The 27317-nt window shown below is 59.1% G+C and overlaps 7 protein-coding genes and 1 pseudogene across 8 annotated transcripts; all 8 read right to left on the bottom strand.

The window, feature by feature from the left end:
* Positions 1 to 424: 424 nt before the first annotated feature.
* Positions 425 to 1723, bottom strand: LINJ_27_1000 (annotated as a pseudogene). The gene has a single exon. A coding segment is annotated over exon 1 (1299 nt).
* Positions 1724 to 3306: 1583 nt separating this feature from the next.
* On the bottom strand, positions 3307 to 5742 carry LINJ_27_1010 (putative intraflagellar transport protein IFT88; the record flags this gene model as incomplete). The annotated part of the gene is made up of 1 exon (XM_001466310.1): positions 3307 to 5742. One exon carries the CDS (start codon positions 5740 to 5742, stop codon positions 3307 to 3309), a length of 2436 nt encoding a protein of 811 aa, XP_001466347.1.
* Positions 5743 to 8696: 2954 nt separating this feature from the next.
* On the bottom strand, positions 8697 to 10448 carry LINJ_27_1020 (conserved hypothetical protein; the record flags this gene model as incomplete). Its single annotated transcript, XM_001466311.1, has 1 exon — positions 8697 to 10448. The coding sequence occupies one exon, from the start codon at positions 10446 to 10448 to the stop codon at positions 8697 to 8699; it is 1752 nt and encodes a 583-aa protein (XP_001466348.1).
* Positions 10449 to 12385: 1937 nt separating this feature from the next.
* Positions 12386 to 13846, bottom strand: LINJ_27_1030 (conserved hypothetical protein; the record flags this gene model as incomplete). Its single annotated transcript, XM_001466312.1, has 1 exon — positions 12386 to 13846. One exon carries the CDS (start codon positions 13844 to 13846, stop codon positions 12386 to 12388), a length of 1461 nt encoding a protein of 486 aa, XP_001466349.1.
* Positions 13847 to 14678: 832 nt separating this feature from the next.
* LINJ_27_1040 (conserved hypothetical protein) lies at positions 14679 to 17648 on the bottom strand (the record flags this gene model as incomplete). The annotated part of the gene is made up of 1 exon (XM_001466313.1): positions 14679 to 17648. One exon carries the CDS (start codon positions 17646 to 17648, stop codon positions 14679 to 14681), a length of 2970 nt encoding a protein of 989 aa, XP_001466350.1.
* Positions 17649 to 18395: 747 nt separating this feature from the next.
* Positions 18396 to 19121, bottom strand: LINJ_27_1050 (conserved hypothetical protein; the record flags this gene model as incomplete). The annotated part of the gene is made up of 1 exon (XM_001466314.1): positions 18396 to 19121. The coding sequence occupies one exon, from the start codon at positions 19119 to 19121 to the stop codon at positions 18396 to 18398; it is 726 nt and encodes a 241-aa protein (XP_001466351.1).
* Positions 19122 to 22139: 3018 nt separating this feature from the next.
* On the bottom strand, positions 22140 to 23408 carry LINJ_27_1060 (conserved hypothetical protein; the record flags this gene model as incomplete). The annotated part of the gene is made up of 1 exon (XM_001466315.1): positions 22140 to 23408. One exon carries the CDS (start codon positions 23406 to 23408, stop codon positions 22140 to 22142), a length of 1269 nt encoding a protein of 422 aa, XP_001466352.1.
* A 3238-nt stretch (positions 23409 to 26646) lies between these two features.
* Positions 26647 to 26982, bottom strand: LINJ_27_1070 (putative histone H1; the record flags this gene model as incomplete). Its single annotated transcript, XM_001466316.1, has 1 exon — positions 26647 to 26982. The coding sequence occupies one exon, from the start codon at positions 26980 to 26982 to the stop codon at positions 26647 to 26649; it is 336 nt and encodes a 111-aa protein (XP_001466353.1).
* Positions 26983 to 27317: the final 335 nt, after the last annotated feature.

Genomic DNA, 27317 nt, shown 5'->3' on the forward strand with positions numbered 1-27317 from the left:
CCCAGAAACCATACGGACACTCCTACACGCGCACGCGCATACCCAAGCACACACGTCCATCGGCGGAGAGGAAGAGCACACAAGCGTGGAAAAGAAGCGAGAGACGTCGGGGAGCATATATATATATATGTATACATGTACAGCGTACATATATACTCGAGAAAGTGCGTTAGCAAATAAAGTGAGAGGGAGCAGCGCGGGGCAGCCCAAAGGAGCTGCGGGAGACAAGAGGTGGAGCTGCAACGTTACGAAACTTGGAGAACTGCGCTAAAGTCCGTAGCATCAGACCTCACAGCTGCCGCGCGTCTTTGAGCGCCTGATGCTGATTTTTCCTTGCCGCCCTTTTCGCCCCTCTACCTTTCCCCACACCCCCGGTAGGTGCGGGGCGCCATGAAAACTCGCAGAGCGCGTTGCCGCTTCCTTCGCTCTCTGTGTTCTCTTCTGTTGCTGCGCCCACATCAACGGGTGCACACACACCTCACCTGCACCGTCGCCTCGGCGCAGCTAGCAGACTGCCGCGTCGATCACACACGCGCCATCGCGCTCACCACACTCGCGCCGCAGTGGCGGAGGTTGTCGTATTCGTTTGCCATCCAATACCCCTGTTAACCGCAGCACAAGTGCGCCAGCACTGTCGTCACAACCTTTTCCCACTCTCCCCGAGGGCTGAAGGCTATCGTGAAGACGTGGTACCGCGGCAGCGATATCTCGGAGTTCTTCTGCAGAGACAGCAGCTCATGACGCACCTCACCACGCGGCCGTGCTGTCGCGAGAAAGCGATATGGTTCATCAGCTTCTCAGAGTAGTACGTCCTCGCGACAGCCTCGATAACGTGCCAGAACATATCTGGAACGCAGTTGAACACTTCCGCTTTCGTGCGCGCCCCTACAACACGCGTCTCCTCGCCGGCGCCGCCGCTACCACTCCGCTGCTGACAGACTCTCGCCGCGACGCCACTCAGGCCGTGGGCGCCCTTCTTCCTGCTCACCAGAGAGTGGCGCTATTCATCCACGCAGACACGGAACGTGCGAATAGTGCTGAGCAGCGCCTCAAAACCGGTGACGATGCCCCGCGCAAAGCAGGGGACGCTATGATGGCTCGTGGTGAGCCGTCGCCACCGCGGCGCCGTCTACGCCCGCGCCACCTTCGTCATATTCGGCACGCCCACCTCTGCCGGGTACAGTACCATCTCGGTTGTATCCTGCTCCAGCGCCTCGAACGGGCGCTGGACGACGCGGATGCTTCACTCCGCGACTCGCTCGTTGAAGTCGGCCTGCGGTCGCGTCGGGTTGAACATGGCGCAGTCGGGAAGAGCAACACAGCGCTCGATGCATTTGACCGGCATAGTGGACTCGTCCCACCGGCCTCCAGTAGCCGCCGGCACACGCGCCCCGAGCGCCCGTGACACTCCTGTCAATGTCACGGCTTACCCACCTCTGGTGCACTGCCATCGAAGTTATCATGTGCACCGTAGTTGGCCTCGGGCCGCTTCTGTGCGTTCGAATGCGTGCGCGCGTGTTAGCCCGCCGCTACAAGGAGCCGCTGGAGTGGCTGCTCGGTTACAACTCGCCGTCGCCGTGCATGAGGCGCTCTGGGTGGGTGTCCGATTTGATCATCATCTTCGTCAAAACCCACTTGGGCGGACGACGATCTCGTGCAGGCGAAGCGAGCGCGACGGGGGCTAAGAAACGAAAAATAAGCACCGCTCTTGTGCAGACGCGCACGTGCAGAGAGAAAAACGCGAGTGTCAACCTTTGCCTTCCGTTCAGTACCACAAACGCCAACAAGCAGTAGCGGTGGTGGGTCGTGCCCGTCCGCTCGGCGTATCGCACCTGCGGCGGCGTCGGCAAGGACGTCGGCACGAAAATACGCGCGAGAAGCCTTCTCAGGTCCCGGCACGGGGGGAAAGGGGGAGGAAGGGGAGGGGGTGAGAGCAGAAGGTGTAGCCGCGTGCGTGCTTGTGGGCGTCCGTTTGTGCCGGGTGAGATGACGCACGCGCGCAGAGGCACACAAACTCGAATGGCGCCGTGAAGCGGTAAGCGGTGGAAGAGGGGTGATGTAGCTGCATACGCACCGAAACTGCGCGCGTACCTCCGATGGGTGCTCTCGGTGACGACGACAGATTGAACAAGAGGGAGAGAGAGCAGAAGACAGTCACCGCGTCGCCGATACTCCTCCTCCCACCTTCTTCGTCAGCGTTGTCGACCCCACAAGAAGCATGGTAGACGGTGAGTTGAACAGATTCAGGCAGCAGCATGCATCGCACCTTCTTGCCTGTGTGCAGTTGCGAGTTTGTATGTGGTGATTGTTGTTGTCATTCGTGTTTCGAACAGAAAACAAAAAAAAAGCGACAAAAAAAGGGGGAGAACAGGGGAGCTTCTAACCATGCGCTCGTTGACAGGAACACATTCACATATCTCTTGAGGAGAAAAAGGTGGAGGGAGTGGACGGAGATCAGGAAAAAAGGCGCCCAAAGAGCAACAGAGGAAGGGCACAAGAGGGTGACGCAAGAGAGCTAAAGCGTCTGCCATGATACCCTCCCATCCTCTCCCCTCTCCCCTCCCCTTTCCCTCCCCCGTGCCGCTAAATTAAGCTGTCTAGGTGCGTGTGTGCGTTGGTGGAGGCTGCTTTCTTTTCTCATATAGACTACATCACCAGTGAGGGGAGGGGGAAGGTGAAAAGCGAACGAAGGAAGACACACACAGACAGACACGGAGGGCACACACACACATACGCACGCACACAAGGGAACCCGAACAAAAAAAAAGAAAGATCCGCAGTCACATACTCTCCATGGAGACAACACGTTTCTGAGCGACGCACAGGAGGAGCCACATGGAAAACCAAAGCACAAACAAAAAAAAGCACAGAAAAAAAAAACGAACCACACAGCGTACCAGAGCGGGAGAGGCTGGCGCTTCCTTGAGGCACCCACCTGCTGAGGGCGAGCCCACATGAAGCCAAAGGAATAAATAAGCGAAACTGTCGGTTCAGTTTTACATCAGGCGGCAACGTCATGACCCTGTCTCTCCCTCTCGCCCCTCCACCTTCTGTTGGTCAGTGCGCGGGGTAAGGAGTAGTAGTCAGCTGCGTCGAGCACAACTCCTACAGTGGGAAAGGCGAGGAGCAAGACAGAGGCAGTTGCATACACGAGAGGACAGGTAGAAGCGGGGAAGGGGGGAAGCGAGCTCGGCAGACGAACGGAGCATGGGCGCCGAACGCCAATAACAATCAGGCAGTGAGGCGGAGAAGCAGAATAGAGGCACCTCATGGCGCGGAGCTTGCCCGCCCCGCTCCGATCTATAGCTAAATGCCGGGCAAGTCGATTTCATCGTCTGAGTCGCTGTTCTTCGCCTTCTTCGGCCTCTTGGCGCCATTCTGATTTGCTTTGCCGTCAACGATGTCGTCGTCGGAGAGGCCGACGGAAAAGTCTTTGTCGGCCGCAGCACCACCACCTGCGCGGCGGCCTGCCACTGCCGCGTCGGGTGCGGCCGTGCCGCTTGTGCGTCTGCGATGGTGGCCGTTGATGTTGTTCCCGCCCTCAACGGAGGATTCTACGTCGTCGTCGCCGCTCTCGCCGCCGACGCTGCTGCTGCTGCTGTGGATCTGCTGCCGCTCCACCTTTTTCGTTGCCTTGAACCACTCGTTGGCCTCCTCGTTGAGGCCAGCGTCCTTGCAGAGCTGCACCAAGTAATTGAGACACTCGATGTTATCGGGATACTTGCGGTGCACCTGCTCGTAGAGCCGCTTCGCCTGCACGTAGTCGCCGCGGCGGCGGTGGCACGAGGCCACCATCAGCTGCCACTTCACCTCCTGCGGTTGGATGTGCGAAGCGCGCTCGAAGAACTGCACCGCCTTATCGTAGACTTCGTTCTTCACGAAGTACGCGCCGAGCCAGGAGATGACGTCCATGTTTACCTGGTAGTAACGGTAGGCCTCCAGATAGTAGTGAAACGCCTGCACATCGTCGCCGTCGCGGGCGTAGAGGGAGCCGATGCGGGCCAGCGCGTTCGGGTCCGTCGGAACGCGGCCAATGAGGCGGTTAAACCACTCCAGCGCTGCCGGGTCGCCGACAAGGTCGCTGAGGTCGGCAATCTGATACAGCACCTCGCTACTGTCCACGAGCGCCTGCACGCGCTTGAACATGCGCACCGCCTCCTCGTACAGCCCTAGCTTCTTGGCGGCCAAGCCAAGGTTATAGATGGCCTCCACGTTGTCGGCCTCCACCGCCAGCGCTTTATTGTACAGCTCCTTCGCCTTGTCGTAGTCCTTCTTGACAAAGGAGAAGTTGCCTTTGTTTACCAGTGCCTTGGCGTTGTACTGATTCGCGATGAGACTGAGGTCGCTGTACTGCTCCCCGTTCTCGTAGTCGCCCTCAAGGAAGTAGAGGTACGCCAGGTTCGTGGCTGCCCGTGCTCGCAGGCTCCTGTCCTTCTTCTCAAACTCCTTCAGGCCGTTGATCGCCTCCTGATAGCGCTTGTGCTTGAGGTAGTTCAGGTTTTTGCACATCTCCAGCTCGCTCGCCACGTGCGAGGTCGGGTCGCGCATCTCGTAGGTGCGCAGCTGAGAGATGATGTAGTCGTAGCCGACGCACCAGTCCTTGTGCAGCACTGGAGCAATCAAGCGGGCTGCCGTGATGATGTACTTGAGGTATCTGGCGCGGCGCTCCTTGCGCATGCGGCTCAGGCTGTCGTCTACCAAGACGTCTTTCCGCTTCTCCTCCTCCTCAAAGTCCTCCTCGCCGTCGAGGCCTGCGAGGCGGCAATTCATGAGGCGCGTGAAGGTCCGTTTCATCTTCTCCGTCTCGCCCAGCGCGTAGTAGCACAAAATGAGGTTAAACGTGGCGTTGGCATCGCCGTTGCCCTCCACCACGGTCTCGTAGCTGTTCGCGGCGTCCCTGTACTGGCCCAGCTTCACAAACGCGTTGGCGATATTGCGGCAGAGGTGATAGCGGAGCTCCTTTCCGGCGGTCGGTGTCTCGTCGAGCACCTTGCGGTACATCTTGATGGCTAGGAGGTAGTTCTGCTGCGCAAGATAAATGTTGCCCATGTTCACCCGCAGGCGGCCGGCTTGTGGAAACTGCACGTTGCGAATGATGAGGTTGTACGTGTTGAGGGCCTCAGTGTACAGCTGGTGGTTTTGGTACTGAACCGCCAAGTTGAAGTGCACTGCGTAGGTAAGGTCGACGTTGATCTGCTCGGCGAGCCCGTACTGCTCGCGCTTTTTACAGAGTAACCGCTCCAGCTTTCCGGCGTCCTTGGCCTTCTCGAGTGCCGCGCCGTAGTCCTTCTGCAGAGCCAGCATGGCGCTCTCCTCAATCAGCTTGTTCACCTGCTTCTCCATCTCAGCCAGCTCCTCCTCCTGACTGTTCTCGCTCCGCTTCTTCAGCGGCGGGGCCGGGCCCATCGCCATGTTCGCCATGCGCGCCTGGCCGGTGGGGTCAAAGAGGACGGCAGCGGCGCCGTTGCTTGCGCTGTTGAAGCCGACAGCGCGGTTAGACGTCATGGGACGCGCGGCGCCGGGGATACCACAGCCCCTTGTATTCATGCGGCTGCCCGGCACACCCCAGGCAGAGCCCATGCCCGCGCGCCCCCATTGCGAAGGAGGGGCCTGCATGAGGGGGTTGCCGCCCATAGCCTCTTGCGCAGGGGCCTCGAAGGGGTTCGTGCTCGTCGTCCATGGGTTCGACCCAATATCCGGCGTCTGGAACGCCGCGTAGATATCCTCGTCGTTGCCGTTCATGATGCTCAAAGCCCTCGCTTCTGTTACAGGGGCAGAAGGGCGCCAGAGAGGGGGGAAACTCCAGCAACAACAGCAGCCGCGCAGCGGTGGCTCCACACCAACACGCGCGGTGGTGGCTGCTCCGAAAACCGAAGCTGCGCAGTGTTCCAAAGGGGCGGGAGGGAAAAAAAAGGGGGAGAGGCCCCACGCAAGACGGGTAGAGGCGATCGCTGTGATCCTTCTACGGCAATGAAGATAGAGAGGTGCCACTAAGATGGCTTTGAAAAAAAAAAGTAGAGAGCAACTCAAGGCACAAGGGAACAGGAGACACCCCGGGTGCTTCCGCGATCTGGGAGCAGGACAATGGAAAGCGCTGCGTTGCCAAGAGACGCCAGAGCGGAGATGTGATATGAACACAAGGGGCCAGCTAACAGTGGGATCGGGGTAAAGATGGGGGTTGTGGCAGAGAGACAACTCTATAAGACGTCCTTTCTAGAAGGTCTCTTGGTTATCGGCCAAAACAAAAAAGCGAATGCAGCGTCGTTGGCAGCGCACCCCCCCCGCCGGAGAAGGAGTGGTCAGAGGAAGCGAGGAAAGAGCCAGAGCAGAGATGGCAGAGAGAGGGAGAGGGGTAGGAACAGAGCATACGCTTGGAGCCTTCACGATGAAATGGTGCACATCAAGAAGACGAAAGCCCAAGTCCCTCTTGAAACATGACGAGAAAGGAACTGGGCGTCGGAATCATCGGAAGAGGCACGGGGTGCCTACCTGGGCAGCGCCAAGATCGGTTGCTAGCAACGAAAAAAAAAAGAGAGCGGCTGTAGAGGGGTGGCTCAAGTAGATTACCGAAAGAGGCTTTGCGGTGTTGCTCGAGTCGAGCCTCCACACTTTTCTGTTTGTTCTTGCTTGAACAGACGTTGCCTGCTCAGCAGTGCCTTGCATTCATCAATCCGATATTTATAAAAGAAAACTGAATGTCTCACTGCCCACACGTACTCGCAGGCGACATCGGCAAAATCCGCGCCGCCACGGACACGAACGTGTGTCTTCCATCTCGCTCGCCTGCCATGCCCGCAATCGCTTGCTCGGCATCAGCTGAACAGAAACAACGGAAGAAAAATGGCCCCTGCCGAGTGGCAGAGTCCCTGAGAAAGACTGAAAAAGCAAGTCCACACGGGAAACAAAGCATGCGATGCCACACATACTACCGGTACCCACACCCAGCGCAGAGGCGCACAAACACCGGAGCCTCACTTCGACGAGGCACGCCCCACATACTTACAATAGCCCTCCACATGCACAGATGTGGCGCCTCCCCTCCTCACGGCCTCGCTAGCATCTTGGGTGTGAAACAACCGCGGCTTTCGCCACAACAAGCGGCTTTCATGCAAGCACACGAGAAGCGGCGCGCTTGCTCTCCTCAATGCACTGCAACCAAACCCTCTTCCGCCTTCCCTTCCTCCCCCTCCACCCGCCAACCGCGAGAGAGGGCTTTCCCGGAGCAGGGGGCGAGGAAGATGGCGAGGTCGGCAGGGCTAGTCGTGCGAAGGTGAGCAGACGCCTGTAGCGGTAGCCGGCGCGCAAGGGCAGGGAAGACACCGAGAGATGAAGGAAAGACAAAAGACACAGCTGAGCAAGAGGGGGGAGGGCTGCAGAGTGAAAGAGATGCCGCGCAGCAGAGACTCAGACGTACCCCCTTCTAAATGACCTTGCAGGGTGGTGAGGGGAGGGTGCCAACAGAAAAAAGGAAAAACGGGATGAGGAGCAGTTCAACACCTCTGATGGAACACATCCTCGAACCGACAAGAGCAGCAAAGAGAGATCACCATGAATACACAGAGAGAGAGGGTGACGGTCGCACGTCACCGTGAACATCTGAAATATACACGAAGGCGGGAGGGCCGAAACCCGCGATCGCCATGGGCATTGAGAAAGGAGAGAAAAACTCCAGCGCAGCAAAGGGAGTGAAGCATACATAAGCACAAAAAAAAATTGCGCGAGAGCGTAGGAAGACACCTGCACCACACGGCACGCAGAGCTTCTTTTCCTTGTTCGTTTCAGCGCAGCATCAAGCCGAGTCAGCGAAGATGCACATACGGCCGCCCCTCATCTGCCTCCGTTGCACCACAGCCATGTCAAGAAGCCACACCAAGCAATGCCGCTCGGCGTCGTCCAGCCCACGGCAACTCCACTGCCTACAGCGCAGGCTAGGCCCAGACCAATGCTCAGCACTACCGCAACGCAGCTAAAGCAGAAAAACAGGAAGTGGGTGTGTATGTTTGTTCAATCATCGGCACAGCTCGCACTGAGCTGGTGCAAACGTGGTCACGGCCATAACGCCTCTTCGGCGCAGCGCCAGCCCAGACCTGTCCGCCCGCACCGAGAGTCCGCAACCGCACTCGAGGGCAGGCTGCAGGCTGCTTGGCCTGCCCCACACAGGGTGAGTTGCCAGGCGCTGATGGCAGGGGTGAGAGGTGGCCGGCAAAATGGCAAGGAGGAGAGCCAAAACGATTTTGATGCGGTACAAAAAAAAAAAACATAAAAAGACGCGAACGCCGCATACACACACACCAAAACACGGAGGGGGGAAAGGCGGTCGCAGAGAGAGAGAAAAGACGAGGAGGGACAGGGGGGCTGCACAGGCACGTGTCTCTGTGTGCCGATCTATACACGTAGCTGTGCCCGTGCTTAGGATGGAAGGCGAGGAGGAGAGGCCTCAAGAGACGGAAGCACACAAACAGCAGCACACACAACCACACGTCCGAGACGCGCCCTACACATGGGCAGGGATATCCAAACAGGAAAGGTGTGAGCGGCACATTTCGAGCGTTTTCGTTTTTGAGCGCGTCTTCGTCGTGCGCACGAGCTCATCTCCGTTTTCTTTGTCTGTGTGTCTGTTGCTCCGCCTTCTCTCAGCCTGTGACGCCTCACGCACTCTCACGATGTGTTGCTCGCGCAGTCATGGTGCGCGTGCATTAAGACGGAGAAAATGGCTTGAAGGATGGCGGCGGCGGCAGTCCGATCGCACTCGGTCGCACTGCCGCAGCGCTCGTGGTCTGGAAGGTGCCCATCGAGGGAGCAGAGGGGTGCTCATCGTAGCCGTTCGCCTCCGCCTTGAGCGGTTGAGGCTGCACGGGTGCGGCGGGAGCAGGCGCAAACGCCTGGGCGGTCGCTGCTGTAGTTACGGGTGCGGGATAGGCGTAAGGGTTGCTTGTCGGTGGCGGAGGCTGTAGCCCATGTGCAGCCGCTTTCAGGACAAAGGACGTCTGTGAAGGGGTTGGGATGCCGACGCTCGCAACGGCTGTAGTTGAATCCTGAACGTTATTGCTGACGCTGCCACCGCCGTACGGGTATGCGTCTGGAGCAGCGCTTGCGCATGGCGCAGGTGCAGGTGCGCTCGCGTGCGCAAAGGACAGAGAAGACACACCTGCGCCGCTGTTGCCCGAGGCAGAGCGGTTGTGCTCCGGCGACTGCGACTGAAGAAGCGGTGACGCGTATTGCTGCGACACTGCAGGAGCTGGCGGAGATACGGGCATGCCGTTGTGCGCCGGAGACGAGTAGACGTGCGGCTGCGAGAGTAGGTGTGACGGCGTCGGTGAGGCCAGGATAGGCGGTGGTGGAGAGGAGACCGTCATCGCTGTCTTTGGCGGCTCCGACACGGCCATGTGCGGCAGCGGTTGCAATGACAATGCGTGCGTGTCAGACGTCGGTGAAGCGGAGGCGGCGGGATACGCACCTCCGGCGACGGGGTAGGTCGACATTGATATGGAAGGCATCGCTGGCAAGTATGCCTGCGCAGGCGGCGGCGGAGGTGCCACCTGCGAGTGGGCCAATAGTGGCTGCCTGTACGTTGTAGCCTGGATGGTCGCCGAAGCAGTTGTGCTGGAGATCAGCGGGGTAGGCGGGTAGTAGGTGCCAGGTTGCGTGCTTATCGCTGCCGACGGAGGAGACAACCCGGGAGAGGTTGATTGGGCATGTTGCGGGGGGGTGCCGCCGTAGACGCCGTAGGGCTGCGCCTGCTGCGGCGGTGCCGCTGAGGTTGCTCCCGCGTTACCGAAGTAGTCCGGGATCGCGTAGTGTGGGCTTTGGCTGCCGTGACCACCCCCGGCTGCCCCGAGAAGTGGTGGCGGCCCTCCAGCAATGGCGGTCGGCGGCGGCGGCCCCACCTTTTTCTGCCCCAGCCGCTCCCGCTCCGCCTCCTCGAGTTTTTCGTAGTACTCCTGCTGCACACTCTCCGGGGCATCTCGCGACACAGTCCAGCGGCCAAGCTGCGCGTCGTAGTAGTACCAGTTTCGAGTCACTGGAAGGCCGTTTTCGTCTAGCTCGGGGTTGTCACCCGCCGCGGTGTTGCCGCCGAAGTCGCCTTGCGCCCCCGCTGGCCCAAAGCCGAATGGGTCTTTGCTCCCTCGACGGCGCATGTTGGTGTTCCAGTACTGCGTCGCCTTGTCGCTTGCCTGCCTCCACACCAGGCCCAGCTTTGACTCCCATCCGCTGGCCAGGCCGGAAAACGTGCCGGCGCCGCCGCCAATCCCACGACCGCTCCGGCTAGGTTCAGGGTCGCCGTTCACGGTCGCGACAGGGTCTGTGCTGTAGCTGCGGTTCTGCGTCGTGGAGAAGCCGGCCAGCTCACCGCTGCCAAGGGTGCCACTTCCATCGTCGCCGGAGCTACGACCGCCAATGTCGAGGCCGAGCTTCGATTGAAGCCAACACACCGCACGAATGGACATGCTTGTGAGCAATTTTCGTACGTGTATGGGGGGGGAGATAAAGAAACCGAAGATCTGTGCAGTCGGAGAGCACAACCGCCACGGCCGTGTCAACTGGACACGAGAAGCTGCAGATTCAGAGAGGCTTCTCTTTCACACGCACACAGAGGGCGAAGGTCTCCGGAGGTAGCGAGGGGTAGGCGGACGTGCAAGGAGCACAAGATCGAGGATCGCACCGTAAAGGGAAAAAAGGTAAGAGATGAAGGAGGAGTGAGCACCGCACACGCCCAAGGTGAGGGGAGCGAGAGATGGGGCACGCGAGTGGAGAGTCACCTGAGGTGTGCGAAAGGGAAAGGGCGTCGAGGGAGAGGGGAGGCAAGACTCTCACAAACAAATCGAAGCAAAAAGGGCAAAAAAGTCCACACAAAAAAAAAGAAAACGCAAACGGAAAAGGAGGCGGGGGCGTACAGAAACTGTCCGGCGAAGGAAACCTTTACTTGTCAGGCGGCGTCCACACTCTGCCGTACAACCTGAATTAAAGTCTACTCGACTCCTTCTTGGGCCCAGTCGCAGGCTCACCGCGTGGTCTGAAGCAGTGCGAGACACGCGTGAAAAATATGAGCCGACGGAGTGCTCGGAGATGAACGGCAAATGATGTATATAAATATATAAGCGCCTCAAAGAGGAATAGAAGGGGAAAGTGCACCGAACGGGTACACACGGCGCGCGCACAAAGGTGTCGCCTACCAAGTAAGCAATCGAGAGATTTCCGGGCAGCGAGGCTGAAAATGGGCAGTGGGGCGCTCGAGAGTGAGGTGGGAGAGGGGTATTTTTGGGACAGAAGGGGTGAGCGGAGCAGGGTATGGAGTAGCTCAGTGTCTTAGTGCGTATGGCGATCGATGACGGGGGCCCTTTAGTCTGAACGAGAGAAAGAAAGAGCTGCGCCGGTACACACAACCACAGAGAAGATCAGCAGCAGCGCACCAGAGGCAGAAGACAAGCAACGTCAAGGGAATAAAACAAAAAAAAATGGCAATCAACTGTTCGTAACAAAGAGAGAACACGGAGAAAGTCCTTCGTGTTACGATATAGTTGTATGCGTGTGGCGGTGCAGTGCGTGTGTGTGTTTGGAGAGTGGGCAATGCCGTTGGTTCAACTTCTGCTGGGACGGCGGAACCGATGATACCCCCCCACACACACACACGCACACACAGGCATGTGGGTACGCGTGTGTGTTTGTTTGTGCGTATGGATGCCAAGTCGTGGGGCACGACGGCAGAACGACAAGGAATAAGCGTTAAGATAGAGGAAGGAAGAGAGAATGAAGATAGAAAGGAACCCAAGCGAGTCAGGTCGAGTGTCATGCAGCACATACATGCACGCATACGGCCGCGTCATGTGAGGCAAACCAAAGGCATTGACTTCGTCTTTTGGAGTTTCTTTCTTTGGTGTTTGTGTACGTCATGTCGTGGAGCGAGAGAGATTGAAGAAGAGCGCCGATGGTTAGCTTCTACAGCAGCGGCGATCCCATCATCACCGGCCACTACCATTACCTACACGGCAAAGTGGAGGAGCCGCCATGCCTCTCGTTACCCCGGCTTCTTCTCACCGCCGAGGAACGAGCGCTACCGGCAGTGAACCCAACAAGTAATGTCGTGGCCACGTCGGATGCTGGATCCGTGCATTCGCTTCTGTGTTTGTGGCTTCTTTTTGTTGTGATGAGAAAGAGAATTAGTAAGAGGGAGAGCAGACGGCGGGCATACCTGCACGCAGCGAGGCAGGGAAGTGTCCGTGACGGGCTCAGTCTCGGGCACGCAAGATGCCGTACGAAGAAGGATCGTCAGGAAAAGATAGCGATGAAGGCGGGTCCACGGCCTTTGGCGCTTCTTGGAGAAGCAGCCCGAGTCCACCCCCCACTCATTTCTCTCCGCCTCCACCCCCCTTCCCAGTCTGCGGCGTTAGGGCCTCTTTTCCTCGAGCAGGTGCGCGTACTCTTCAGCAACTTGGCCACGCAGTCGGTGCAACTCATCCGCAGCCGCGCCGCGCTCGTCCTCTGCCCCAACGGCAGCATCTACACCTGAATCGAGCTGTGCCAGGCAGTGGTCCAGGAAGCAGGTCATGCTCGCGAACGACCAGTTCGTCCCGTTGTGAAGCAGCCGGTCTGCAAACCGCCGCCACACCGCCGAGTCGCGTGTGTCGCAGATGAGGGCCAAGTCTTCAATGGAGAGGTGGGACGCAAGCTGCCGTGCATCGGCCAAAAAAGCCTTCACCATGCGCTCCACGTTGAAAGTGTTGCACCAGTTGTGATTCAACGAGACTGTCAGCGCCGCCGACAGGTGCTCATTCGCCTCAGCTGGCGCAACTGGCTCGGCGGCGTCTTGGTCACGGTCGTCCTCCACAGCCGCCCCCTCACCGGCGAACAAGGGAAACACCTCGCCGGTGATGTTGTGCACTTGGTGGTAAAAGAAGGCAGGCACAAAGACGAGGTCGCCAGGATGCTGCACCACCGCCTCGAGTTCAAAGCCAGTCAGCACACGTATGTCCGGCGGCGTCGGGAACAGCGGGAAAAGGTGGTCGTGCAAGTACGCGTTGCCCGCCACTGTCGGAAAATACCAGTTCTTATCACCGCACACGTTGAAGGACCAGGAGTAAGTGCCAAACACGTCGTAGTGCAGCGGCGTCCAGCTCCCCACGGGGCCAATGTAGCAGAATCGATAATCACTCTCGCCATTACCAAACCCTATCTGTGTGCTGGCGTCTGTGTCGTGGGCTGGCGCAGTCTTGCTCAGCACCCCATTGCTGGGCACCACGTGGCGACAACAAAAGGAGTCCATCCAGTCCGCACCGAGGAACCTTGGGACGCGGTAGAGCCCGTCGCCGTGCGTGCCACTCGCCCGAGACTTGGCATACTCGCACAATCGCGATGATGCAGCTGACGACGTTGTCACCGTTTCAGTGGCCGCGGTGCTCTCCAGTGCGGCTTGCAAGTGCCAGTCCTTCAGGTAGTACACGTGCGGCGGCGACGGAGAGCAGGCGGCCGCGCTCGTCGATGCGGCCCACGAGTGCAGCACCGCTTCAAGAGGTACCGTTTTGCAGCAACCCTCCTCGTCTGCCTCCACCACCTCATCCCTCACCGTCGTCGGCGGCTCGTGGCGCCTCTCATCCCTCGCCGCTGGCGTGCTGTCACATGATGTCACTTGTGCCGTGGAGGGTACGGGATAGACCGGAGCCAAAGTCTGTGAGCCGAGACAGCGGCATAGCTCTCGTGGGCAGAGGCGGCGCTTGAGGGCTGCGAGGTCAAAGCAGATGCCACCGCTCGCGTCGCGGCACGCATTTCGAATAACGGCGGGGCGGTTCGGCCTGAGGCATGCATCGCGAAACCCCTCGTAGGTCAGTGTCGTCCCATCCAGTTCCAGCATCACCGTATGTGCGGCTCAGGAAAGACTAGGAGAACAGTCGCGGTGCGGATGGAGACAGTGCGCATAAGACGCAGTTTGTGTGAGCTGCGTCCAATGTGATAGAGCTGCGGTGGCACACGCACACGCTCATGCAGCAATAGCGTATCGAGAAGTCCTGTGTGGTTGAGTGGGGGAGAGAAAGGGAAGATGGTCAATGAACGGTTTACGTTCATCTCGGTGAAACACAAGCAGGAATAGCGAGACCGTCAAAAGAGGGAGAAGCAAAAAAGGAAAAGGCGAGCCGTGCAAGACGGCGACACGAGAAATGGCATGCCCTCTGCATTTCCCCTTCGGGGGAGAGTCTCACGAGCAGTCCCTTCCTCGTCCTGTCGACCTGCACGCAGTGATGTCGCGAGTACGTACTGTAACACAAGGCTGGCGTAGAAGGTGCCGCACACAGGGAGGAGCGAGTCGTGGGGTGGCTTTTAGCGGACGGGGGATCGAAGAACAGAGCTGCTGTTCGCTGCCAGGCATAACTATGTACAGAAAAAGGGGGCGAGATGACGAGAAAGATGATGAACCATCGATAGTGGTGGCCAGCGCTGGGACGCGCAACCTGGAAAGAGGCGTGCTGATGGGAAAGGTCAAACAGAAAAAGGGAAGCAGGGAGGCGGCACAGCTCACACGAGTCCATGTTTATGTATATGTGTATGTGTGCGGAGGTGGGATAGGGGGAGAAGCACACACGTAGAGAAAGGCGTACGCGACTCGGACAACGCAGACAATGAAAAGAAGGGCAACGGGCTCCACTCCTCTTCTCTGGCACCTACGTTATGGCTGCATCGCCACCGACTCAGCCGGACACCTTGAGGTACATCAAGTTCTGCGACAGGGCCGTGTAGCCAATGACGGCGTCCAAATAAGCATGTAGGTACTCGGAGTAGAGGCAGGCGTACAGCACGTTGCCGTGTTCCCTAATGGCCTCACGAAGCGCCTCGGCAGACACCTCAGAGCCGCTTGAGGAGTGGTTTGGTGTGGCTGGACTCTTGATTCTCTCCGTGTCGTCGTCGACGAGAAGGTCCCAGTGCTGCAGCAGCATGTCGTACAAAAACGGAATGGAGACGGCAAGTGGGCGGCGGGCGGTGCTGGTGCTCGCTGAAGGCTCACTGCCACCCGTGATTTTCTTTATCGGGCTGGTCTCCGTGACCTTTCTTTCCAAGTGGCACTGCAGGACGCTGCGCAACCCGCAGAGGGCCGTCATCAGCGGGCCGCGCTTCGAGTCCAAGAGCGTGTATAGCACGCGTAGGTCTGGCATGACGGCGATGGACACGACGAGGTCGGCCACAAGGGAGCTGACCGTGTATGGAGACGAGTCCAGGTGCTGCACCATTTCGCACAGAGCCGTAGTGAAAGGCGAGGTCTGCACACCGGCATGAAACCAACAGTTCACCGGCTCGGTTGCCGCCGTGGCCGCCGTGGCCGCCGTGGAAGAGGAGCTGCACGGCGGTTTCATGGCGCTCATCATGCGCTGCTGAGCTCGCAGCGCCGCCACGGGCATGTTGGCCTCCACCCGCAGCAGTCGCGACAGCACAGCCTCTCCGACGCAATCGGGCTGCAGTCCTATCTTGGGGTTTGTCGCAGCTGCCGAGAGCAGACTACTCAGAAAGCAGTCGTGAATGTTCAGGTGCGGCGGTGTGATGGCGCTGCCCCACGACTCGGCGCTCTTGCAGCCGCCGGAGTCGGCGGTGTGAAGCGCACACGCCATCTGCTTGCGCTGCACGTCCGACAACGAGTTGACATCCATCAAGAACACCTCGCGCAGAAACACGTGCGGGACATGCTCAGCGAGGGTCTGCACAAGTAGCAGCGTCGCTTTCGTCGCCGACCACCGTGTCGTCGTGAAGCCTAGCAAGGTGCTGCTCTCCTTGTCCTCCTCCGATAGGCAGGGGTTGCTGGACAGATGTGGGAGGATGTAGTAGGTGAAGAATGATGTAATTGGGTGCTCGGGCAAAGACGCGGCGGCCTTCTCCTCCTGCTGTCCGCGCGTCACCGCAAGGTCGCCCGTGCGCGTCGCGGAAGCCGCGGTGACCGGATTCTGCACCAGAACCTCATAAAACTGTTTTTTAGGCACAATGCGCCCGCTCGCTTTCCGTATCGTCGTGGAGAGCAGCGCCTTGGCGAAGCAGACCTTCAGCAGCGGCGCGGACCCTTGTAGGTCTGCAAGTATGTTGGACACCACCACACACGCGGCCGAGTACACGTGGCTGTCCGGCGACTGAAGGAGCGGCAGCAGAGTCTGGCAGACAAACTCCTTCTCGATGAGGGGTAACAGACGCAGCGTGTCCGCGACGGACGGCGCCATCGTCAACAATGTTGCCCAGAAGCGCATCACATCACGAAGGTATAGCAGCTGCGTCGCGCCGTCGTCGTTTTCGGGAATCTTGCATAGCGTCAAGAGGGTGGTGCGGGCAGCGTTGAGGGTGCGCGACGCCACGCGCTCCTCCTTGGCAACGACGTCCTGGATCCACGGATCTGAGCACTTGGCCAGGGACACGACAGCGCTCAAGGCAAAGCGGCACGTGTCGCGCCGGTGCGTCCACTCCTGGGTGCTGCAGTCGTGCGTCAGATAGAGCAGCAGCGCGTCCAGCAGCACGAGCAAGTTGCGCTCTTGTGAGCCATCCTCGACGACAAAGAAGTTGGCCAGCGCCGGCACCCGCTCCATCTTCTCCGCCAACGTACTGAGAAAAATGACAAATTGCGTGCGGCCAGCGTCTTGCAGGAGAGTGCCGTCGCGCGGGTCGACGATCGCCCACCGATATGTCTCCGTCACCGCTGCCGTAGACGGCGAAGCCGACGTCGAGGTCGTCGTGGGGCGGTGGGCGGCGGCGTTGGCAGGGTCGAGGGCCTTGCTCACCTTGCGCACCATGTCTAGCAGCGGCACAATGAGCGCGGACGGGCGCAGCTGCAGCAGTGACATGGCCCGCTCACCAGCCGGGTAGGCGGAGCGATCCGTCGGCAAATCAGCCTCCTGGAGTAGACGTACCAGGAAGTCCAGAATGACAGAGCGGACGCCGGGCGGCTCGTCCTGCTTGGCGTACTGGCAGAGCATGAGAAGAAATATGTTGCCGATTGGCGGGGGCTCGTTGCCGAAGGCAGCGGGATCTTTCGTCTTGGACGCTTCCCCTCTCTCGTCTGTCGGGGGCGGCGGTATCGGCACGCTGTGAGAATCGGCGAAGAGGAAACGGTAGCACGGCGGCAGTGCCAAGCACGCGCCATCCAGACCGTCCAGCAGGCACGACGACGACAGCGAGGCGGACGGCGAGGTGCCAATGTGTGTGGCAGTGGTCATTGTCTCCGCCGTGCCGCGGGCTCCCATGTCTACAGAGGACTCCGGTGGCGACGGCGGCGCGCTTTCGGAGCGGAAGGGGCCCCCAAAGACGTAGCTGTGCTGATGCAGAGCAGGATGGTTAGTCGCCAGCATTGCACGATCCGTCAGCAACGCATCCAGTATGACTGAGAGAGCCTTCTCCACGCTGCCTAGCTCCCTCATCAGGCTAGTCCGCTCGTCGTGTGTGTTGGCGCACTGCACCCGCTGGAAGTACTCGCACAGCTGCAGCCACTGCTCCTGAATCACTGCCACCATGGAGGCCGGCGAGTGGTGGTCGGCGGGAAGTCCTCTTGTGGAGAGGGGAGCAAGAGATGTGGTGGCGGCCGCGGCGCTTTTAGCGCCGGTCGTGGCCTGCATGGAGCGCAACGGTCCCCCAGAAACATCAGCAGCAGCGGCAGCCCCGGGCTGTGCCACCGTGCCTGCTGGACTGCTCATACACGAGAGCGGGCGCCACCCGATGAAGATGTAGTCGCGTGGCTTGCGTCTGTGCCTGTGCGTGTGTGTTGGGGCGCTAGGAAATCTTCGGAGGGAGTTGCGCAGTCGGTCCCGAGAAACAAAGCAAAAGCAGGGGCGGGGTGAAGGAGAGAGGCGTAGAGTCGGGGCAATCAACGGCAGCGCTGGCACGCGACAGCGTTGACCGCAGACCTGTGCGTGTGCCACGCGAGCCCTGCTAAGTGGGGGGGAGGGCGGTAATAGAGCAAGAGGGACAGGCGCGCGAGTGTGACACATCACCCGTGCGACGCCACAGAAACGGCAACTGCTGTGGGGACCTTGATCTCTCGTTGCCACGAGCGCGAGTGCTTGTACTCCTCTGCCGTCCCCCTCCCACAAGCGCCGCGCCAGCGCATACGAGCCATATGCGTCGGCATTGTGCATTGTGTTGTCGTTTCGTTAAACTTCTTGGTTTTCCTGTTAGTCTTTTACGTGGAGCTCAGCAGGGAAGCTCGCCTACAAGCTTTTCGCTCCGTTTGGTGTGGGTCACCACCTTTGCTCACGACGCATAACCACTCACAGACGGCATGTGCAGCGAGGGAGGGGAACACCAGGCACGGCCCTCCGTCACCATCTCAGCACAATCGCAGGCTCACAAGCACATAAAAAGGCATACCTGCACATGTGTCTCAGCTTCACGCTGTCGTCTTCGCGTGGGTGCGGTGTGGACGCGACTGGAGAGCTGTTCGTTTATGCGTCCTCTTCCTCTTCAACTTCTTCGTCACTATCGTCGCCGAGGCCGTAGAAGAACTGCTGCTGGTGCTTGATGTTGCGCCAGTTCGGATTGCACACATCATCTGCCTCGCTCTCGCTTCCCTCGCCGTCCTGCTCCGACGCGCCGTTGGCCGTCGCGCGCACGCCTGAACGGACCTGAGGCCCGGTAAGCACCGATGTCGTCGTCTGCGCTGTGGCGGCGTAATGCGGCATGCGCTGCAGGACAGCGCGCTGGTCCTCAGCGCGGTGCTGCGCCGTCGCCACGCGCTCGCGCCACCCCTTGTTCCTCGGATCCTTGAGAAAGTTCTCCACTTGCTCAGGAGACGGTTTAGAGCTAACAGTGCCGTCTGCGATCACTACCAAGTCCTTAATGCTGAGCCAGATGACCTTGTGAAACTTCCTGGGCAGATGCACGACTTGCTCGACCTCTAAGAGAGGCGCCGCGGATACAACCGCCTCCGACTCCTCCGCGCCATGCGGAGCATCACTCGAGCTGCTACCGCCCGGAGTCGGGGTCTCGGTAGATAAGCTCGCGGGTGCGCTGTTCGGGGGCGCTAGGAGAAGGACGCGGACGTGCTGCCCGTGCGGCGACTCCATGCAGATCGCCAACCTCTCGCCCTCTTTGGGGCCTGCCCACCCAGATGCGTCGAGGTACTGCTGGGTGAGGTGCTTCGCACGATGCTTGCGACCAGCCCCGCTCATGCCTGCTCCCTTTCCAGTATTTGCGAAAGGCAAGGTACAAAAACTAGGCGTGCGCGCGCCACTGTGGATGCGCGTGACGGTGTGCGCAGTTGGGTTCACATGTGGGGAGCAGGCACAGAAGGCCTACCAAGGACAGGTGCGTGGTGATTTGCGGAGAGTGGCACATAAAAGGGCTGGAGGTGGGAGATGCAAGCACAGCAACGGCTTGAAAGACATCCGGTGCGAGTGGGGGTACTGCTTCATCGACGGCCCATCGAAAGGCGCCAGCGGGGTGAGGACTGTGGGGAACAAAAAGAGCACAAGCACACGCACTCTTCACCAACCCACTGTAAGCTCGTAGCTGCCTCGTCAAACGCTTGTGCGGAGAAGAACGAGTCTGCACTGCCCCCCTCCTCTTATTTTATTTTCCTCACTCCCCAGCTGCCCCTCCGCCATCAGCTGTACTTGAGCCGTAGTGTGAGTGCCCTGAAGAGGTTGTCGCCGAAGCGTCGCCCATCCCGCCGATGACAGTATAAATGGACAAAACAAAACAAAGGCGCACACGCACACACGAAAAAATGGGCCATGCAGGCGTATGCGTGCAGAAAAGCCGGTAAGGTCCTTTGCAATATACGAAAAAAAAAATAAGAGGGAGGGAACGAAAGCGAAACAGGGGCGCTGCTTCGCAGATGAGTCCAAGTCTCTTCATGTGGATCGAGAAGAAAAAAGAAAAACGCCGCGGCTCTTCTCTGGTGCCAATCTGGCCGCATTCGCTCCCTTTGCGTGAGTGTGCGTGCTTGAGCTGCTCTTCCTGCGGTCCTGCCAGAATACCTCAGCTCGTGTCGAGAGCTCCCCACACTCACGCCCACACCTACCTCTCCCTCCCCAGTCTCAGAGGAGGTTTCATTGCGCCCTTTGTGGCATTCACGTGCTTCTGTACTCAACTCCTCGTCTTCTGAGCTCCTTCCCAGGCACAGTAAAGTGGAATAAAAAAAGAGCAAAAAGTTGTATCATGACAATATCGAGAGAGATGAGTATGGGTGCTTCTGGAGCGTGCACGATGCGACTGTAACCACTGAGAGACACACTTCGCTTCCCTGGTTGACGAGGGATGCTCCCACCCACACCTACCTGCGAGAGAGGGCAGAGGGAGGGCCGGTAAAAAAAAGTAGGGGACGGCGAGGAGAGCAGAAGAACACGTTGACAAAAAAAAAACGGCGGAGACAGACGAGACCTACATCGTTCTCACCCTTCTCCCTGTTCTTGTTTTTTGTTGTTTGTTGCTTGTGGTTAGCCACTTAGCATGATATCACTCACACAAGACAGACTCAGACCCGCTCGGGGGCGCACACACAAAGGCACAGACAGACAGAAGCACGCATCGGACGGGAAAAAAAAACGATGGAGAAGATACCAGCGATAAAGAGATCTCTTGTTGTATTTCTCTGCTCTGTTTTGTTTCACCGTGTGCCCCTTGCTCTGCCCGTGCAACGCGAGCTGCACGCCACTCCACTCCCCTCCAGCCGGCCCCGTCACACCGGCCCACATGGCCTGGCGCGAGGCAGCGGTAGGCATACGCGGTACAGCACTGCGCCAACACAGTCACCTGGGTACGGCCTCCGTCCCAAGCGCTACACAGCCGCACCCTCCTTGAGAGTGGTGCAGGCTCCCTGCACCGCTGGGCAGAGTGAGGGGCCCGGAGGGGGAGGGAGAGGGGGGAGATGTGTTCGAGCCACGCTGGCCGCTCCGACGCCACGCCCTCCGCAACCTCACCAGCGACATCAGCAGCGATACATCGCTCTGACCTCCCCTACGTTGTCGGTGCTGGGCCCCGCCACCACCCGAGGTGGCTGGGGCACTTGGCAGGGGTTTAGGGGTTGGGGGGCTGGCTCGCTTCCCCACAGCCACACACACACACACACACAGAGTGGGGTGCGTGCTGGGCCCTGCGACACGACGCGCTGAGGGGTGCTTCCGCCTCCATCACGCGGTCGATTGAAGACGAAAAAAAAAGACAAAGCGGAAAGCGAGGAGAGAGGAGAGCCAGAGGGGCGGCTGGAATCGAGCAGAAACGAGCGCAGGGGAGGCCTTCGTGAGCTACGCGCTCGCTGCGTCACGGTCGCTCAAAGACGACGGAACAGCGGCGGGCGAAGGGAGAAAGGTGAAGGAGAGGAAGTACAGAGTACAAACAGAGGCAGCAACAGAAGGACGGCATAGCGAATCGCTCACGTAGCCTGCCGCTGGCATGTCATTCTGCTTCTCCCACCACCCTCCGCACACCCCACTTTACACACACCGCCCGCCGGCGCCCTGACCCCCCCCCTCCCTCCCTCTCCTCTCTTGTCTCCTAGATCAACCAAGAACACACAAACATGCCTATGGGCTCAACGACATGCACCTACGCACATCCTTCATTGCGCGAGTGTGATATGGAGCAAGGAGGGCGGATACACAGCATCGTCACAGGGAGAGCAAGAAAGCGCAAGAGACGGGGCAACAAGAAAAGAGACCAAAAAGGCGTGAGCGCGGGTCAGCAGAAGAGGGCACAAAAAAGGGCACGAGAGAGAGAGAGTCAGGCACAGGAACACATACATACAGACGTCAGATACAGAAATGGATGTATACTAGGTAAAAGACGTCGGTATTTCCTCGAACGGTCTTTCAGAGCCGAGCAGCCAGGTGCGCGAAGCGGCACACGGGTAAGGGAACAAGACACAATGAAGAGAGCGAGAGACAAAGGGAAAGGGGGAAGGAGGCAGGTGCGCTGGTCGACGAGGTTATGATGTCACGCAGGTTCACCTCTTGGCGAAAGACACCTATGTGCACGCAGAGAGAGAGAGACGGACGTGAGGGTGCTGTATGCCCTCATTCCCAGCTGAGTTTGCGAATAGTGTTCGAGCAACCGCCCGGCTGGGTAGGTACCATGGCATTCACTGTCGCCTCACACTTTCCGTCTCTGTTCATCTCTGCCTGCTGCGTGTCGTGTCGCACCCATGACGGAGAGAGAAAGCACAGCGTTTCTTTTTTCCTTTTCCGTGCTCATGGCCAGTCGCGGTACGGCAGTGGGAATGCCGCCTCACTGCCGGAGAACTGCTCGCTGGGCTCGTCGTCGGCGCTCTCGCCGATCACGGATATTAGCAGCGTCATGTCGTCTGGCTTGCCGCCCTCGAAGAGGGCGCCATTCTCTATGCACTTGGAGGCGTACGGGGAGTCGCAGCGCACGTCGCGAGAGACGGCTATAGCGTCGACCATGACAGCGTTCGCACTCATGTCGAGCGCCGCCATGATGTCGTCCAGAAGCGTGCGAAGGTTGCGATTCTTCACGTAGCTCACCGAGTTTGCCGGTGCCTTTGCCGTCGCAGCACCGCCCAGCGCTTGCAGATAGTCGTGCTGACAGAAGACACGTTCCAGATGCGGCCATATCAGCTCCGCTATTCGGTTCGGGTACAAGTTGTCGAAAACACCATCGGTGCCCATTACGACGACATCCCCCTTCTCCACTGGTATGAGAAGACGAACGCCATCCTTCGGCGTGTCGTTGCTACCGGTGCCCAGTTGGTAGGGGTAGTCCAGTTGGTGTGCCTGCTCCTCAGTAACGTAACATACTCGTCCGTTACGGATCAGCATCATTGTGCAGTCGCCAACGTAGACGACGTCCAGCAAGTAGTTTTCCGCGCCGTCCGTGCGTTGAAACCGCGCGAAGGCTTGGTGCAGGTCTGTTGTCATCTTCACCCGCGTGGCCGCGGCATCGGAGTCAGAGGCGGACTCCTTGGCTGTTTCTGCGCTGCTCATTGTATCATCCGCAGCTGCGACCGCTGCGGTGGCGGCGGCAGCGGCTGAAGCAGCATATGTGGCTGCAAGCGGTCCACCAGTGGTGGAGACACCTACGATCGGCAGTGATGGTCCATCCAGCAGTACCACCTCATAGTGGTCCTTCGACTGAATATCCTCTTGCGGCTCTTGTAGAGTCGCAACCAGGGCAGTACACGTGCCTAACACATCGCTATGCTTGCAACTTTCGTAGCCGCGCTCAAGCAGACGAAAGGAACTCGCCGGGGCATCGCCAAGGAGCTCATCCTCGACGTACTCGTACATGCACCGCGCCAATGCGGCGCTGTAAAGGCCAGCGTTCAAGTCCGCGTTCTCCTTCCACCAACTCACGCCATCCAGCACCGCCTGCACATTAGATAAGGATAGGAACGCGTCTTCGCCACCGCGCTCCGCCTTTTCCGGCTGCGGGACGGCGCGCACGTTCCGGCAGAAGAAAGAGAATCTCTTCCCGTAGCGAGATCCGATTCTACGCAGCATATGTCGATGGCCCTAAGGGCCAAAGAAGAGAAGACTTTCGAAAGACGAAGTGGTAAGTCACCAGTCGGTGGTGGGGCGAGGGCACCGGTGCGCCCCAGAGGGCCTCGGCTCTTACACCACGTACACAATGCCAACGCGGCAAGCCAAATGCGGGGCTCGCGCCAGGAAACAGCTGAGAGGACTCAGCACATATCGGAGAAAAGAAAAGGGTGGGACAGCAGGTGAGTGATGGCCACAACCAGTCACCAAACATCCAGCGGTGCACACCCTCCGAAAGAGGGAAGAGGGAGAGAGAGGAACAAGAGAACAACACGCGAGGGTTGCCTCTGCACAGCAAGCAGCAACAACAGACCGCCGCACGACACGTAGGTGCACATCGGCGCGAAGCGTCCACAATTTTTCCTTCTTTCAGCGTGTCATCCCGTAAGCAAGAGAGCAAATATACGCATACAGCCACCCCTCATATACCTCTGTTCGACTGCGGCGAAGCCTCGGTCGTCGAGAACGAACCGCCTGCCGTCGAACAGGGCCATGCGCATAACCTGCTCTTTCTGTCCTTTCTCGTCACTTCCTCTGGTACGTGCTTCACAATCGGCGGCGGACGGACTTGGGTGTGGGCGGCATGCCTTGATCCAAAGCGAGTCGCGTCCAGGGTGTTGCTCGAGGGCGGAAGCGGTGGCGTCTGCCGTGCGGGCAGTAGAGGGGTGGCCCAGGCGCACGCCAGATGAGCTCGAGGAGGACGTGGGCCAGCCTCAGGAAAGGGCCCTCTGAGACCTTGCACACCCCGCTTGCACGACATGCTTCTCTCTCTCGGCCGTCTCAAGCCGCGGCATGCCGTCATACAGTGCGGTGTCACTTTACATGGGAGTCTGGAGGACTCGGTGGTGCGACTCGAGGGTGCTCTCGTCGCGCTTCCCGCATCTGCGCCGCATCGGCCCACCCAGTCGCGTGCAGGAGATGCCGCACATTTCACACACATGCACCTTGGGGCTGATTGATGTACATCTCTGCGCGCCTTCTGCTTCGATCCCTCTTTCGCCTCTGGCCTCTGGATGCGTTGTCTGGAATGGGGCACACCATGTCAGCTATGCTTCCGAGCGCGTGCGCACTGTATTCACACTAGTGGATCCTGTCGTCTGTTTCGTGACGGCGTTGTTGTCAGCGGGAGAGGGATCCGGTATGCCTTCTTGTGTTTCCGTCAATTTCACAGGGGTGTGTCTGGACGGCTTGCCCGCATCTGCCGCAAGAGGTGGGGCGTCGCTGTGAGTCTGTGACAGCAGTGGCATTAAGCCCTCTGATGAAACCGCACGTCCGTCACAGGAGTGGGTGAGTCTAGTGGGAGGGGCATGTGCATAAGCATGTGCCTGCGTACATAAAACTCATAGCCTGCCGTCCTGAAGCGGCACACGGGGCAGTCATAGATGCCAGACGCTGGAAGTTCGCGCAGCGCTAGTGAGATGTATGCGTAATCAAATGATTGCCTGCACAACCATAGCGTGAAACGAGGTGCACTTTCCGCCTCGAGCGGTCCGAGAATCCCGCGTAGCATACCGGGCACAGCACCGGGTCGGACACCCTCATAGCAGGCACAGGCGGGGGAGGGGGCACTACAGTGCCAGCGCAGCAGTAGGTAGCACGCCACGTGCACCCCACGCTGTCGCTGCCAGTCACCCGCCGTTGCACCAATCCAAAGTGCGGGCAGGTGCCTGCGCAGGACTAGGCGCGGACGGTCTCCCGTCGTCTCGCAAGGTCGCCGGCCGTGTTCTTCTGGTGTCGAAAGGCTTCTGCCAAGCACCCATTGTCTCCACGTATCGCATCGCGTATTGCGGTTTGGGGGGAGGTTAGCCTGTCATTGGGCACCGGTGACCGGGTCTGTAATCCATGCAGCTGGCGTCGGCTCCCCTGAAATTGCCAATGCGGCAAGCTTCTCCACCTCGTCCTTGTGCTCGAATTCACAATGCCAAGCTGCAATGAGAGGCGCACTTGACGGGCTAGAAGAAGCGCCAGCATGGGTGCCCAGATGCGTCGCAACATACCACATCCTTCACAATTAGAGACCCCGTGCTGAGCGCCATGCGGAGGGAGAGCGAGCGGAAAAGTGAGCGGTAGGGAGAAAAGTGGTGTGATGAGGAAAACACCTAATAGAGTTCAAGAAGCAGCAAGCGCAGTAATAACAGGTGCGAAGAGGGTAGTTGTAAGCTTGGTAGAGAAACATGTGTACATGTTCGCCCGTGGACATTTTTTTTTGTGTGTGGCTGTGTGGGTGCGCATGTGTGCATTCGGATATGTCCATGGTGTAGAGAGATCAAAGTCGAGGGGTAGAGGGTGTGAGAAGCAGGACTATTAGCAGAAACATGGCCCGACAGAACATTCACTGGGCAGCAAGCCGATGCATTCATGGCTTTTAAAGGCGGCGCACACGTCCCTCGTACCAACATGGATCGGTGTTGCTGCAAACCCACCCCCCTCTACACACAGCAGCTCTGATATGGTGACAAGAGAGCGCACTCCCCCTTTCCCCATGCTTCTCAGCTCCGTGCTCTCCTCCGGCGTTCCTGCTGCAGACTGCGCCGCGTAACCTTCCGCGGTGTGGCAAAACAGAAGAAGGCCGTACAAGAAGAAAGCGAGAGAAGAGAGGCAACCTCTACAAGCAAGGGCCCCAGTTCCCAAAGCGAGGAAGACTATGCTCGAAGGTGGGAAAGGAGGCACTGGAAAGGTGCGCGCTCAGCATGCGTGCTCGCCCGCCATTCCAGATTCTCGCCACCTCCCTGACGTTTGATGAGAGCACCTGTACGTGGGTGGGTGGGTGCGCGCGCGAACGCGCGTGCGCCTGCTGCAAGCCCTTCTCCTTTGCTCTCTTTCTCGTTCGCGTGCTATTTTTTCGACTGCGCCATTTTATCTACCCCACCCCCGGGACCTCACGGTCTAAGTCGCATGCCCGCAGTACATCGACGAGCATGTGCCGGCACACAGAGCGGTGAACGCCCCGCGTTCGCCACGGAAAAGTCCGTTACCCGCACTGCGGACGAAGTAGACACTGAAGGTAAGGACAAAGCATGACTGGACATTCAAAAGAGACAAAAAAAAACATAAAATGCAATAATAATAATAAAACGAGAGAGCCCGGAAAAAAAAAAACTCAAAAAGAAAAACAAAGAGATGGATCTATGATGCGCCTTCGGGCACGTGTGCCTCAGAAGAGCGTACAGTCAGCCACGGGCAAGCATGATGGCGCGCTTTACTTCTTCGCCGCGGCCTTCTTCGCGGCCTTCTTCGCAGCCTTCTTCGCCGGCTTCTTCGCCGGCTTCTTCGCAGCCTTCTTCGCCGGCTTCTTCGCGACCTTCTTCGCCGGCTTCTTCGCGGCCTTCTTCGCAGCCTTCTTCGCCGGCTTCTTCGGCGTAGCCACCTTCCTCACCGCCTTCTTCGCCCCGGCCTTCTTCGCCCCGGCCTTCTTCGCCGCGGCCTTCTTCGCCGCGGCCTTCTTCGCAGCCGTCTTCTTCGGCGACGAGCGAGGAGACTTCTGCGGCGAGGTCATGGCAGCGGAAAGGGCAGCAACGGCGGAATCAGAGGACATCCTTAAAGGGGCGGTTTGTTGGAGCGAAAGAGGTGTAAACACGGTGCGGGGAGAGCTGTGAGTGGCGGGACGACAGAGAAGAGCTGGCGTCGTAGGGTGTGATGAGTGCAGGCGGGGGTAGGTGCGGGGAGGGAGGTGGCGGCGTGTGCGTCGACACCGAAACACGAAAGAGGACGGGGGAGAAAAGAGCGGGTACAGTGAAGACTGCAGCGCGGGCAGCGATGGAGAATGACAGGGAGTCGGAGAGCGAGAGAGCGAGCGAGTCGCGCCGTTGGCGGACACATCACGTCACCCGCTCCCTGCCCTCCAGTCTGCAGCACACACAGACACGCACG

This window comes from Leishmania infantum, chromosome 27 (genome assembly GCF_000002875.2).
Source record: "Leishmania infantum JPCM5 genome chromosome 27".
In the NCBI taxonomy this organism is placed as follows: domain Eukaryota; phylum Euglenozoa; class Kinetoplastea; order Trypanosomatida; family Trypanosomatidae; genus Leishmania; species Leishmania infantum.